The sequence below is a fragment of the Amia ocellicauda genome, chromosome 21 (genome assembly GCF_036373705.1).
Source record: "Amia ocellicauda isolate fAmiCal2 chromosome 21, fAmiCal2.hap1, whole genome shotgun sequence".
NCBI lineage: Eukaryota > Metazoa > Chordata > Actinopteri > Amiiformes > Amiidae > Amia > Amia ocellicauda.
In genome coordinates, this window is record NC_089870.1 from 19,592,352 (window position 1) to 19,606,523 (window position 14,172).

General features: G+C 47.7%; 1 protein-coding gene across 7 annotated transcripts in view; it reads left to right on the forward strand.

The window, feature by feature from the left end:
- Positions 1–535: 535 nt before the first annotated feature.
- Positions 536–14,172, forward strand: part of klc1a (kinesin light chain 1a) — a 36,456-nt gene continuing 22,819 nt past the window's right edge. For 2 of the 7 annotated variants that reach the window (XM_066693985.1, XM_066693987.1), the window contains exon 1: positions 1,070–1,229. In XM_066693985.1, coding sequence (XP_066550082.1) covers positions 1,228–1,229 — 2 coding nt within the window. In that variant the 5' untranslated portion in view covers positions 1,070–1,227. Of the gene's footprint in view, positions 1,037–1,069; positions 1,230–14,172 lie in introns of those variants that run through there. The other 5 variants (XM_066693988.1, XM_066693990.1, XM_066693986.1 and 2 more) reach the window with 4 other exon arrangements.

Here is a 14,172-nt window from a genome sequence, read left to right on the forward strand (position 1 = left end):
CTGGATGTGACTATATGTTGTGCATAATTTATAACCTAATGCAGAATATATTTAATGGTTTAATATGATCAATTTCAATATGAATGTAGGTTTGAATATGATTGGGGGGCTCAAGTATAGTTTGTACTTTTTAAATGAATGCAGTGATTGTCTTGAGACATTCACATGGAGAGGTTTACAATAAAACCCAGTATAGACTATATCCGAGGTCATTTCCTATTGGCAGCAGTGAAGAGTCTCCAGACTCAGAAGAGTGAACATCTGCTCCTTTGACAGAGTGGACAGAGGAGTATATTACGGAAGCAATGAAAATGCCACAGATCACGGGTATGGACCTCCTTCAACATGCCAGGAGGCAGGGGTGATACTGTGATTGTGTCAAGGAGGAGGACATGTCCGCTGTCCCGCTTGTTGACTTTTCCCCAGCGGGCGGAGACGGCGCATGTGCGCGCAATGTTTTGGACACTGGCGCTTTAAACCAGAAAAAGGTGGCATCATGGGCTGAGCGGCGCGGTGCATTGTGGGGCGGGAGGAAACGCCATTTTCGCGCAGGGGAGGATCTGAGAGCCAGGCTGGGGCTGTGCGGATCAGACGAGCGCCGAGTCCCGCCGAGAGAGACGGAGAGAGCGGCTACCTCAGCGCCACAGCCCGGCCCGGGACGGGACGCCTCACCTCGGAACAACATGGCACCGCGAGGGGCTCCCAGACACTGAGAAACACCCCGCTGTTGTGTCCGGAGAAAAGAGTCGGCGGTGAATCGGCTCTGCGACGCCGCGTCGGGAGTTCCTGACCCCGCAGAGTGGCCGGAGACAGTTCGGCAAGGCGAGCGGAGGTGTCGCCGGGTCGGCCTGGGCTCACGACTCGGGCCACACACCACCCGGGCGAGCGGTGAAGACGCACACCGCAGCGCACACGCAACACAGCCGGCGGACCCTGTAGGACCCCCGGCGTCTGGAGGTGGGGGTACGCCGCCCTGTGTGAGGGGGCGACGCGGGCACGGAGCTGTCAGCGGTGAGCCTGGATGGTCGGCAGCCTGGTGAGTGGGTCTGCTCATGCGGGCCGGGGTCTTTGAACCAACCAGCGCTTCCACTTTTGACATTAGTTTACGGGAATAAAATACAATTAAAATGCAATCTCTGGGGGTGGAGATGGGGTGATGCGCGCCCACCTCCACCTGACAGGACGCAGTCGCTCCCAGTCAGCTTACAGCGGATCAGCGCCAGCAATATGTAAGTGTAATTAATGTCGGGTTAATTTCGAGTCGTTTCTCCCGGGGGGGTGTGATGCTGGTCATCCGTCCTTGTGTTGCGCTGTAATGAGCCGATACGAGCTGCATTTATAGTTTGTCACCCAAATGCAATATTGCGTGTGTGTGAATGCTATGGGGAAGGGTGCTGGGTTTTTTGTATATTGCTCAATAGGAATTCATGTTATTTGTACAATAGAAAAGAGCCTTTATACAATCGCAGGACTTGATTCTACATTCTAGGTTACTGCATTCATGTGAGGTGTGCAGGACTGGTGTGCAGTATACTGCAGTAGTGCTGCAAGTTAAAGCATGCACACCGCGCTGTGTATATTATTGTAAGGAACCTCCAGTTGTTTTATGTCCTTTTGTTTTTATGGTTGGCAAAATAATGGAAGCTGACTCTCTCACAGAGACGGACAGGGAGCGAGACACACAATTACTTGATTTCTTAGCAGACACCCTTATCCAGGCAGACTTACAATTGTTATAATAATCACATTATTGTTTTACATTTTACCCATTTATACAGCTGGGCATTTTACTGGAGCAATTTAGGTAAACACACACACACACACACACACACACACCATCTTGTGGCCAGTCATGTCTGCTCAGAATGTATTTTTCTTTTCAGACATACATTTTTGTAATGCAAATAATGTGAGGTGTATTTATTATTATACTTATTTTCATTTAAAATGCATCACAATACTTTTGTAGAGTAGTTCAGCAAATGCCTTTATCCCAGGCATCCTACAACGCAGCCTGTGATGGTGTTAACGGGCAACTGTGAGAGAAGGATGTGCGTCCTGTTGGGTATTCGGGAGGAGCACATTTTCACAGCCTTGTCACTCCGTCTGTCCTGTAACGACTGGGTTGTTAGTGCTGTCAGGCTTGGTTTCGTTGCTGGGGCTGCAACTGCAATGAAATCGCCTCAGACGCCTCTGTGCCGAAGTTTACTGGTATTGTGTGGTAACTAAAACACAGCATTGCGTTGCAGCATTGTGTTGCAGCCTTGGCAGCGCTGTCCTCTGTGTACATCCTGGTTCAAGTGTGTGTGTGTGTGTCATTCAGGGGGCTCTGTGGATCGGACGCGGGCGCAGGGCTGGCCTTGGCACCGAGCGCCAATTGTGTCTGTGGGTGTCGGAGCTGTCGATCTCTGTGGGTCGCAGGAGGTCCAGCAGCGGTCATTGAAATGCAGCGCGCATGTCGCCCTGCTCAAGGGTGCAGTTGTGCTGCTTTTCAAAGCGGGTTTGTGTTGAGCAGGATGTTTGCTTTTGGAGTGGAGACTGAGAGCCCTGTGTGCTGTGCTGACAGGTGGACACCATCTCTGGAAGGCTGCTGCTTCACGGGCCTTGCAGAGCGGTGCCTTGTGTTTATTTCCCGCCAGTGAGAGAGGAGGAGAACAGTGGAGAAGAGGGGCCACTGGCACAAGACACGTGTGTGTAGCTCTGCACTCATGCTTGGCCAGACTTTAAATTGTTCCACTGTTAGAAGATAGTAAAACAAATGAGAAACTGAATCTTAACCAGGGTTTGCTGGAACATTTATTTATTTTCTATAGTAATACTGAAAATTCAAGATAAATTACCATTCTTCTGGGTTTTGGGCATCAGGAGGCAGTGTTGCAGGGTTCAGGGTCTCTCCTGTCACTGCAGCATTGGGAGCCTGCCTAGTTTAGAGCTGGCTGACCCCTCTTAATGTTTTGTCATTGTTGATCTGCAGTTTTCACAATTTTCTAGAATTTGGACTGTTATTTTATCATTTATTTGGAATTGATCTATTTTGTTTGTTTATTATTTATTTTATAATATATTTTAGTTCATACTGTTATTTTTTTTTATTAATAAAGTTAAAACTGTTGCAATTTGTTATATATTTTCTGCAATATATTAATTAAAAAAGGGACCTTAATTTTTGTTATTGGTATCAGTTTTGAAAATCCACTATCGGGCGACCTCTAGTCTTGACTCGGGTTCGACAACAAAATTGTGCTTCCTTATTTTTGTGTTTACAATGAGCCCACTTGCTATTGAGGGGACTAGTGTCCACAAAGGACAACCTCAGGGCGTCTTGACTCGGGTTCAACAACAAAATTCTGCTTCCTTATTTTTGTGTTTACATTGAGCCCACTTGCTATTGAGGGGACTAGTGTCCACAAAGGACAACCTCAGGGCGTCTTGACTCGGGTTCAACAACAAAATTCTGCTTCCTTATTTTTGTGTTTACAATGAGCCCACTTGCTATTGAGGGGACTAGTGTCCACAAAGGACAACCTCAGGGCGTCTTGACTCGGGTTCGACAACAAAATCGTGCTTCCTTATTTTCCAGCTTAAAACTGAATTCGTCCAAACGCAAATGTACCTGTGACCAGATGGTGTAGAAGGTTGTACAATCACACAGTCCGTTTGGAACGGAGCTTGGTCCGCACGTGCAGTGGTGCTTCAGAGGGTAGGCCAGCAGGTGTGCCCAGGTCTCTCCATTGTGCACTCTGATGCAGAGTGGGCATTAGCTGTGCTCTTCAGACTGTATGATGAGTGGTCCTCATCTGGGTTGAGAGACAACTGCTTTGAGACTCTTGCAACACACTGTGTGCTCTGCAGACAGTAGTCACATACCATGGAGGGGAGTAGGAGGGAAAGTCGTTCACTCTTCAAATCTTGTGTTTACAATGAGCCCACTTGCTATTGAGGGGACTAGTGTCCACAAAGGACAACCTCAGGGCGTCTTGACTCGGGTTCAACAACAAAATTCTGCTTCCTTATTTTTGTGTTTACATTGAGCCCACTTGCTATTGAGGGGACTAGTGTCCACAAAGGACAACCTCAGGGTGTCTTGACTCGGGTTCAACAACAAAATTCTGCTTCCTTATTTTTGTGTTTACAATGAGCCCACTTGCTATTGAGGGGACTAGTGTCCACAAAGGACAACCTCAGGGCGTCTTGACTCGGGTTCGACAACAAAATTGTGCTTCCTTATTTTTGTGTTTACAATGAGCCCACTTGCTATTGAGGGGACTAGTGTCCACAAAGGACAACCTCAGGGCGTCTTGACTCGGGTTCAACAACAAAATTCTGCTTCCTTATTTTTGTGTTTACAATGAGCCCACTTGCTATTGAGGGGACTAGTGTCCACAAAGGACAACCTCAGGGCGTCTTGACTCGGGTTCAACAACAAAATTGTGCTTCCTTATTTTTGTGTTTACAATGAGCCCACTTGCTATTGAGGGGACTAGTGTCCACAAAGGACAACCTCAGGGCGTCTTGACTCGGGTTCGACAACAAAATCGTGCTTCCTTATTTTCCAGCTTAAAACTGAATTCGTCCAAACGCAAATGTACCTGTGACCAGATGGTGTAGAAGGTTGTACAATCACACAGTCAGTTTGGAACGGAGCTTGGTCCGCACGTGCAGTGGTGCTTCAGAGGGTAGGCCAGCAGGTGTGCCCAGGTCTCTCCATTGTGCACTCTGATGCAGAGTGGGCATTAGCTGTGCTCTTCAGACTGTATGATGAGTGGTCCTCATCTGGGTTGAGAGACAACTGCTTTGAGACTCTTGCAACACACTGTGTGCTCTGCAGACAGTAGTCACATACCATGGAGGGGAGTAGGAGGGAAAGTCGTTCACTCTTCAAATCTTGTGTTTACAATGAGCCCACTTGCTATTGAGGGGACTAGTGTCCACAAAGGACAACCTCAGGGCGTCTTGACTCGGGTTCAACAACAAAATTCTGCTTCCTTATTTTTGTGTTTACATTGAGCCCACTTGCTATTGAGGGGACTAGTGTCCACAAAGGACAACCTCAGGGCGTCTTGACTCGGGTTCAACAACAAAATTCTGCTTCCTTATTTTTGTGTTTACAATGAGCCCACTTGCTATTGAGGGGACTAGTGTCCACAAAGGACAACCTCAGGGCGTCTTGACTCGGGTTCAACAACAAAATTCTGCTTCCTTATTTTTGTGTTTACAATGAGCCCACTTGCTATTGAGGGGACTAGTGTCCACAAAGGACAACCTCAGGGCGTCTTGACTCGGGTTCGACAACAAAATCGTGCTTCCTTATTTTCCAGCTTAAAACTGAATTCGTCCAAACGCAAATGTACCTGTGACCAGATGGTGTAGAAGGTTGTACAATCACACAGTCAGTTTGGAACGGAGCTTGGTCCGCACGTGCAGTGGTGCTTCAGAGGGTAGGCCAGCAGGTGTGCCCAGGTCTCTCCATTGTGCACTCTGATGCAGAGTGGGCATTAGCTGTGCTCTTCAGACTGTATGATGAGTGGTCCTCATCTGGGTTGAGAGACAACTGCTTTGAGACTCTTGCAACACACTGTGTGCTCTGCAGACAGTAGTCACATACCATGGAGGGGAGTAGGAGGGAAAGTCGTTCACTCTTCAAATCTTGTGTTTACAATGAGCCCACTTGCTATTGAGGGGACTAGTGTCCACAAAGGACAACCTCAGGGCGTCTTGACTCGGGTTCAACAACAAAATTCTGCTTCCTTATTTTTGTGTTTACAATGAGCCCACTTGCTATTGAGGGGACTAGTGTCCACAAAGGACAACCTCAGGGCGTCTTGACTCGGGTTCGACAACAAAATTCTGCTTCCTTATTTTCCAGCTTAAAACTCAATTCGTACAAATGCAAATTTACCTGTGACCGGTGAAGAAGGTTGTACAATCACATAGAAATTATTTTGGGGAGTTCGATAGGACTGCCATGGGGAAGGAGGTGGGGGAGCTGGGGAAGTCATTCACTCCATTAAATTCATTAAGTCATACAACATACAAACACATGTATCGATCATATTTACCAGTCAAATTTACCGCTGACCATTTCCTTTTGAGGAACAGAATGACAACCTTCTTCACCACCATCAGTTCTTCAAGTTGATCGTGATCGCCTGCTTCCATTTCCGCCTTCTGCTTGGGAGTGGTGTAAAACCTGTCCACTCTCCTTGTAGGTTGATAATGAGCTCATCTGGCCGCTTTTATACATGCTATATTGTCGTCATGGATACCGCGAGTCACAACAGGATCATGGAGTTCTGGCTCAGCCAATCAAATTGCTGCATCTGCAACGTTTCTATGACATCATATCCTAGCAACAACCAATTGTGTGAGGATTGTAGAGGTTATTGAAGTTCAAGTGAGCCTTAATAAAGTGCAAGAACATGGAGGAGTTATTGACATCAACACAGTTGATGCACTTTATTTGGGATTCTCAAGTTGAATTGAAGACAGTGTTGCCCAATCCCCACCCCTTTGCTTAATTGGTACAGTCCTCTTATTCCAGTGCCGCCTTCACTTACATTTTTCACACTACTTACACATTTGGATATGATGTAGGCTTAGCAGAGAGAGAGAAATTAGGGTTAATTGTATGAATTCACCTATGTGAAGCACTGAGAATCTTTAGGAGCCCTCATTTCCCTCAGTCAAGGGACCAGGCTGGATTAGAAATATAATTTATTCTCTGTCTTTCCAAACTGTAGATCCAATGATCTTCGCAAGGCAGTGTAACAGAGCTGAGCGAGCCGCAGGTTTTACTCGGCTATGCCATGCAGCACCACAGAGCCCAGGCTGGGCTGTGCGGTGCGGTGCAGACTCCCCGAAGTGCTTAACTAGGGGGGATTTCCCAGCCAGTAACACAATCTCAGGGGGACAGCTTGTTTCCCTTTTCGTCCGCAAATCCCAGATTCTGGAACTGCTTAGGAATTTCGGGACTCTTTGCCGGCCCACCCGCCTGCCACGAGCCCCGAGTACCCCCTCGGATGGAATTCCACTGCCTGCAGCTGTGGAGGAATTGCCCCTCCCAGAATGCCATGTGCCTCGGCACACTCCGAGCCAGGACCCTCCTCCGGGGCCCAGACAGGCTGTGTAAAGGGAAGCAATTTAGCCTGGCTGGGAAGAGGTTGTTTTTAAAATCTCTGTATCAAACCCATGAAAGGGGAGGTGGTTGATGTATTTTTCACCACTAATTCACTTGTTTTTGGTTTTGTTCTTAGTTTTTTGGAAATTCACTTTGATTTTAATTTTAATTATAGAAATGAATTTTAAATTATTTTTAGAAACACATTTTAATTATGTTATGTTAGTTTTTATTATGTAATGTAAAATACGTTAAAACAGTATTTTTACCACTGCCCAGTTGTATATTTCTCACAGCCCTCCAAGCAGGTGCTATCGTCATGTTATCTCCCACAGTAGTTTTTTTTGTATCTGTTTGTTTTCATGCAGAAGTAGACATGCAGAAGAACATTTATATAGAAGTCTTTAATTTGTCACGCACTACTAGCCCAGTGTGTGCCGCTCAGGTGTTCTTACTCGTGGCCGTCCCTCTGTTTTCACCGGAACGGGTGGCCATCTTTCTCCCCCGCCCTTGTTTCCATTGTTTGGCCTTCCATTGCCATGGATTCATGGCCCCGTGTGATTTGAATGCACCGGGCGAAATACATCTGAGCACGTCGATCGCACATAACGAGTCCCCGCTGATTCCTTCGGCAAGAGGAGCCAGCAGACTGAGACGGAGGCCCACGCCTGTGTCGTTAGGGCTAATTGAGACGCAGCCGCTCCCACCCCGTTCACCTGTGGGAGCGGAGGTGGAGAGAGGAGACGGCCAGGGTGAACCAGTGTACAAGAATGAAAATAAGTTAATGCAATGCAGTCCTTATTGCAAAAGGATCCTGAATTAACAGCTTGGAGGTTGCAAAATTGCAGCAACTCTCTTATTTCCTGTAGCAATGAATAGTTGTGTGAGTTGTGTAACTTCCTGCCATAACTGGAGCTGTGGCTGGGTAACGGGTCAGAGGTCAAACTGTCAGTTCAGTATAGTCTACTGCTCTGAATATACGGATGGACAGAAAGAGCTACATTGTGTATTTGTTTTTTGTTGGCTCGGTGAAAATCAGAGAAGTCTTTTCTGATGCCAATTTGTTTATTGTATTGTCTTCTGTCGGCCGTCCCTTCTTCTGGCAGATGGATAGAATTACAAGACGCCCCACACTGTGTTTTCCGTTAGTGCTGGGGGTGCGTACTGCTGTGGAGTGCGTCGCTGGCTTGGAAAGGGAATGCTGACTGGGGCCGTTACACACACGCCGCTTTCGTTTTCATTAATAACTTTTCCTGTTCTGGGAATTGCAGTAAAGGATGTGGTCAGCAAGCAGGCGGGGTAGGTGGGAGCTCGGTCGGGGGTGGGGGAGGAATTGGGCACTTGTGGGGGACGGTGTCGGGTGTTTAGTTGTTCATTTGAACCTCCTGTTCTGTAGTAATGTTGGTCTTGAGAGAAAGAGAGAGAGAGAGAGAGAGAGAGACTGACTTTTAAAATGTACTTTATTGCACATGTGCTTCAGTCAACACACAAAAAACCTAAAACCCATTCTGGAATCGAACAGCTTTAGCCCTGCCATTTCTCTCTGTATTCCTGGCGCAGTTGTCTGATGTGTCATGGTTGTGGGTCTGCGCAGTCGTGTTGAATTTGGTGTGAGGGGGAGAAGCGCGCAGCTGAAATGCCACAGGCTGAGCGTCCGCTGCTGCTCTGTGGCCTCGGTGGTGAAATCCAGGAAGTGTGCGTGCGGCCCTTGTAAACGGGCTCTGTGCCCACCAGCAGCCTGTGAAACGAGTGGTGCCGGATTGCCCGAGCTGTGGCTGGGGTCTCGGGGGGGGGGGGGGGGCTTTGCTCTGGGTCTCCAGTGGACGGTGACCCTTCCACTTCCCTGGAGAGAGACTGGCGGCTGCTGGGAGGGCTCCCCCTGCTCCCGCTTCCCTGCCGAGGAAGACGAGAGAATTCTGAAATCATCTTGCTGCTGAATGCAAACAAGATGTTGAGTAAAGCCCGAGTGTGTGACTGAGGGGCCACAGGGTTTCCTTCAGCAGGCTGAGGGTCGTTTAGTCGCAGCCTGCGGCACGGCTGGGACCTCTGGGGTTTCCAGGACAGATGTAACATATTCAGCATAATAATTAGCTGATATTCATTGGTAGGGGGAGTATTCATTGTTTTACATTGGCTTAGAGTTTGGTGTTTCATTATTCAAATCACATTTAAAACACTTGCAAAAGCTATGTAGGGCGTCCAACCATTGTGCAGCTAAGCGGATGTCCAGACCTGTCCAGACCTGTCCAGACATTTGAGGAGGGAGGCCGTGTGGGTGTGGGGCGGGGGAGAGGACCGGTCAGTGAGAACCGAAGGCAGTAAATCAAGTTTAGTTATCGAGATACTCGGCTGATGTATTCCGAGTCCTGAAGAATTTATAATCTCAATTTTGTTCACCTGATGTGAGCTAAGAGAACGCATGCTGTTTCTTTCATATTCTCTGCTGACACGCGCTTTTCTGGTGGCGCGTCCCTGTAATCGTGGACTGGTCCTGTGCTCTGCTGTCGGAGCAGGAGGGGCACATTCCTGGCAGGCTGGCTCGTGGCCCGGGGGGCACAGCTGTAGGCTGAGTCACGCAGACCCTTCTGGACATCTGTGAGTGCATGCTGCGGAAGTGTGTCTGTGCAGAGCCGTGTGTGTGTGTGTGGGCGCTGTGTGCCAGGCCGTGGCTATGCTGTTCAGCCATCCTGTTGGTCCAGCCCAACCCCTCCACACTCCAGCTCTCCACAGCCTGACCAACCTCAGTGTCCACTGCAGGGGCATGTGACCCCCCCCAGAGGAAACGGACCATTTTTCTGCCTGAGAAATCGCTGTCCTTCCGGACAGAATTGTTCCGATTATTTGATTGGAGGTTCTGGAGTCTCACGCAGCAGCGTCTCGATTCGAGAGCGAGAGCAACGCGAGGCATGGATTCAAGGTCTCCTGGCTGGAGATGGACCGTGTGGGGGGCGTTCAGCCAGGCGTGTGGGGCTGTCATTCTAGGGTGATGTGACAACATACAACGCATTACTAACCATTGTGCATATAGACACAGATCGTTAGATGTCTATAGAGTTGGAGATCCCCAGTTTCCAGGACAGGTGTGTGCGTCTGTGTGTGTGTCTGTGTGGGCGAGAGCAGTGTGTGTGTGTCAGCAGTGCCCTTTCAACCCCTTTCCTGGAGCTCCCAGGCTACCTGACTTTCCTGTCTGGTCACATGCCAGAGTGCTCCCTCACAAGACGCCTTGCACCACCCAGCCATGGGACACAGAGAGAGAGAGTGTGTGTGTGTGTGTGTGTGTGTGTGTGTGTGTGTGTGTGTGTGTCTTGGTCTGCTTTTTTCTTCCTGTCTATCTGCTTGTGTGCATCTATCTGTGTGTCTATGTACAGTGAGGGAAAAAAGTATTTGATCCCCTGCTGATTTTGTACGTTTGCCCACTGACAAAGAAATGATCAGTCTATAATTTTAATGGTAGGTGTATTTTAACAGTGAGAGACAGAATAACAACAAAAAAATCCAGAAAAACGCATTTCCAAAAAGTTATAAATTGATTTGCATGTTAATGAGGGAAATAAGTATTTGATCCCCTATCAATCAGCAAGATTTCTGGCTCCCAGGTGTCTTTTATACAGGTAACGAGCTGAGACTCTCTTAAAGGGAGTGCTCCTAATCTCAGCTCGTTACCTGTATAAAAGACACCTGTCCACAGAAGCAATCAATCAATCAGATTCCAAACTCTCCACCATGGCCAAGACCAAAGAGCTGTCCAAGGATGTCAGGGACAAGACTGTAGACCTACACAAGGCTGGAATGGGCTACAAGACCATCGCCAAGCAGCTTGGTGAGAAGGTGACAACAGTCGGTGCGATTATTCGCAAATGGAAGAAACACAAAATAACTGTCAGTCTCCCTCGGTCTGGGGCTCCATGCAAGATCTCACCTCGTGGAGTTTCAATGATCATGAGAACGGTGAGGAATCAGCCCAGAACTACACGGGAGGATCTTGTTAATGATCTCAAGGCAGCTGGGACCATAGTCACCAAGAAAACAATTGGTGACACACTACGCCGTGAAGGACTGAAATCCTGCAGTGCCCGCAAGGTCCCCCTGCTCAAGAAAGCACATGTACAGGCCCGTCTGAAGTTTGCCAATGAACATCTGAATGATTCAGAGGAGAACTGGGTGAAAGTGTTGTGGTCAGATGAGACCAAAATCGAGCTCTTTGGCATCAACTCAACTCGCCGTGTTTGGAGGAGGAGGAATGACCCCAAGAACACCATCCCCACCGTCAAACATGGAAGTGGAAACATTATGCTTTGGGGGTGTTTTTCTGCTAAGGGGACAGGACAACTGCACCGCATCAAAGGGACGATGGACGGGGCCATGTACCGTCAAATCTTTGGTGAGAACCTCCTTCCCTCAGCCAGGGCATTGAAAATGGGTCGTGGATGGGTATTCCAGCATGACAATGACCCAAAACACACAGCCATGGCAGCAGGAGTGGCTCAAGAAGAAGCACATTAAGGTCCTGGAGTGGCCTAGCCAGTCTCCAGACCTTAATCCCATAGAAAATCTGTGGAGGGAGCTGAAGGTTCGAGTTGCCAAACGTCGGCCTCGAAACCTTAATGACTTGGAGAGGATCTGCAAAGAGGAGTGGGACAAAATCCCTCCTGAGATGTGTGCAAACCTGGTGGCCAACTACAAGAAACGTCTGACCTCTGTGATTGCCAACAAGGGTTTTGCCACCAAGTAACTAAGTCAAAGGGGTCAAATACTTATTTCCCTCATTAACATGCAAATCAATTTATAACTTTTTTGAAATGCATTTTTCTGGATTTTTTTGTTGTTATTCTGTCTCTCACTGTTAAAATACACCTACCATTAAAATTATAGACTGATCATTCTTTGTCAGTGGGCAAACGTACAAAATCAGCAGGGGATCAAATACTTTTTCCCCTCACTGTATATATTTCTCTTCCTGTTCCTATGTGTGTCTTTAGTTTTGTTTCCCTTTTTATCACATGACCCTGACTGGTTCAGTGGTGCATGGACAGTCTGCTGTCTTTCCAGTACATAAAGGCTGCGTGTTCAGGGTGTTTCTGTGGCGCAGGCGTGGTTTGCTGGTTTATTACCGCAAATGCCTCATGTGTCTGGGTGAAGGTGGTTCTGATCAGGAGTGCTGCGGTCACTCGGAGAGACATTTGGGCTTGTATGGGGTTAGCTCACAACCTGGACCTGTCTGAGGGTGAGGGAGAGTGTTGGGGTCTTGATATTAAAGAGGGGTCAAAGTATCTGGCCAATGCCTGGGAAGGGGCATGAAAAAACCCAAACAAGAAACCGGCCCGGTCACCCTGACACAACAGGACCGCCCTGCCGGAGGAGATCATGGGCTCTGACTGCTCAAAGGATCTGCTTTATTGTGCAGCTCCTCTGCTCCTCTTAATCCTCTTATGTGTGCATAATACTCCAAATAAGCAGCTAAGCGCCACGCATGCCATGCGGGAGAACCGTGCGGTTCCTCTTCCCAGTGTTTCCACAGCCGGGAGGTGGAGCTTGAAAGCAGGGTTGCAAATGAGAGTTTTCCTTCATCGACAGTCGACATCGTTAACGATCAGTCAATCGATTAATCTGATTAAAAAGTGGGGGGTTTGCTCTCCAATGCGTGTTTTTTCCTCAATTAAATCTTTATTTTAACAAGACGTGGACATATTTGACACCATGTAGATGAACACGATTCAGAAAACGAGTGCAGCTCTTACCTCACTTTTGGATTAAACATGAAAACATTGTATTCTAAAACCGAAACTGAGTCAAAAGATCAATCAAAGACACGGTGTTTTAGCTGTATTAAAAAGAACAAGGGAACAATGGCCCCCGCGTCTCTGGATGAGATCACATTGGAGTGACAGCAGCCGCTACTGAAGGCCGTTTGCGCACTTCCTACGTGTTTGGAAGGGGGGGTGCGACGGTGTTTTTGCCGGTGTCAGAGGCGGGGGGTTGGTGTTTTTGCCGGTGTCAGGGGGGGGTTGGTGTTTTTGCCGGTGTCAGAGGCGGGGGGTTGGTGTTTTTGCCGGTGTCAGAGGGGGGGGGTTGGTGTTTTTGCCAGTGTCAGAGGGGGGGGGTTGGTGTTTTTGCCAGTGTCAGAGGGGGGGTTGGTGGTGTTTTTGCCGGTGTCAGAGGGGGGGTTGGTGGTGTTTTTGCCGGTGTCAGGGGGGGGTTGGTGTTTTTGCCGGTGTAAGAGGCGGGGGGTTGGTGTTTTTGCTGGTGTCAGAGGCGGGGGGTTGGTGTTTTTGCCGGTGTCAGAGGCGGGGGGTTGGTGTTTTTGCCGGTGTCAGGGGGGGGTTGGTGTTTTTGCTGGTGTCAGAGGCGGGGGGTTGGTGTTTTTGCTGGTGTCAGAGGCGGGGGGTTGGTGTTTTTGCCGGTGTCAGGGGGGGGGGGGGTTGGTGTTTTTGCCGGTGTGAAAAATACTACCGTTTTTTCATTGAGAGAGATCAGTAGTCATTATGGTGTCATTTAGTGACAGTTAATGGTATAATAACGCATTGTATTATCATTTTATGGTTAAATTAAACCATGTCAAAACATCTTACCTGCAGTATAGTATTGGGTAGCACAATTTGATGATAAGACCAACCATAGTCTATGCAAGATTAGAAATGCATTATTTATAGGCCTATCCTTTCTTAGATGCATGTTTGATCAAATAACAGAACAGCATATTTACATGAAAAACACATGTATTCAAACACATAAAGAACTTTACACAACAGTGTGTAATTTAAATACATTTTGAACAAGTGTATGTTGCCTGGTTGTCATAATTGACACATTCAAAATGTGCCTCGTTTAACAACGTCAATCAATTCAATTATAGACATTACTGCAGCAAGTTATCAGTGTTTATACAGACCTATCGCTGCGCCCAGCAAGAACGGTATAACTAAGACCTAAACGGGTAATGGTATGACCAAAGTTTGGCTAATTGGACAACCCGAACCAAAACAACTAAATAACAATGACATAAGTTAAATATCATGCTTTTGCAATTATAAATTATATGCTTTAAAAATTAAGTT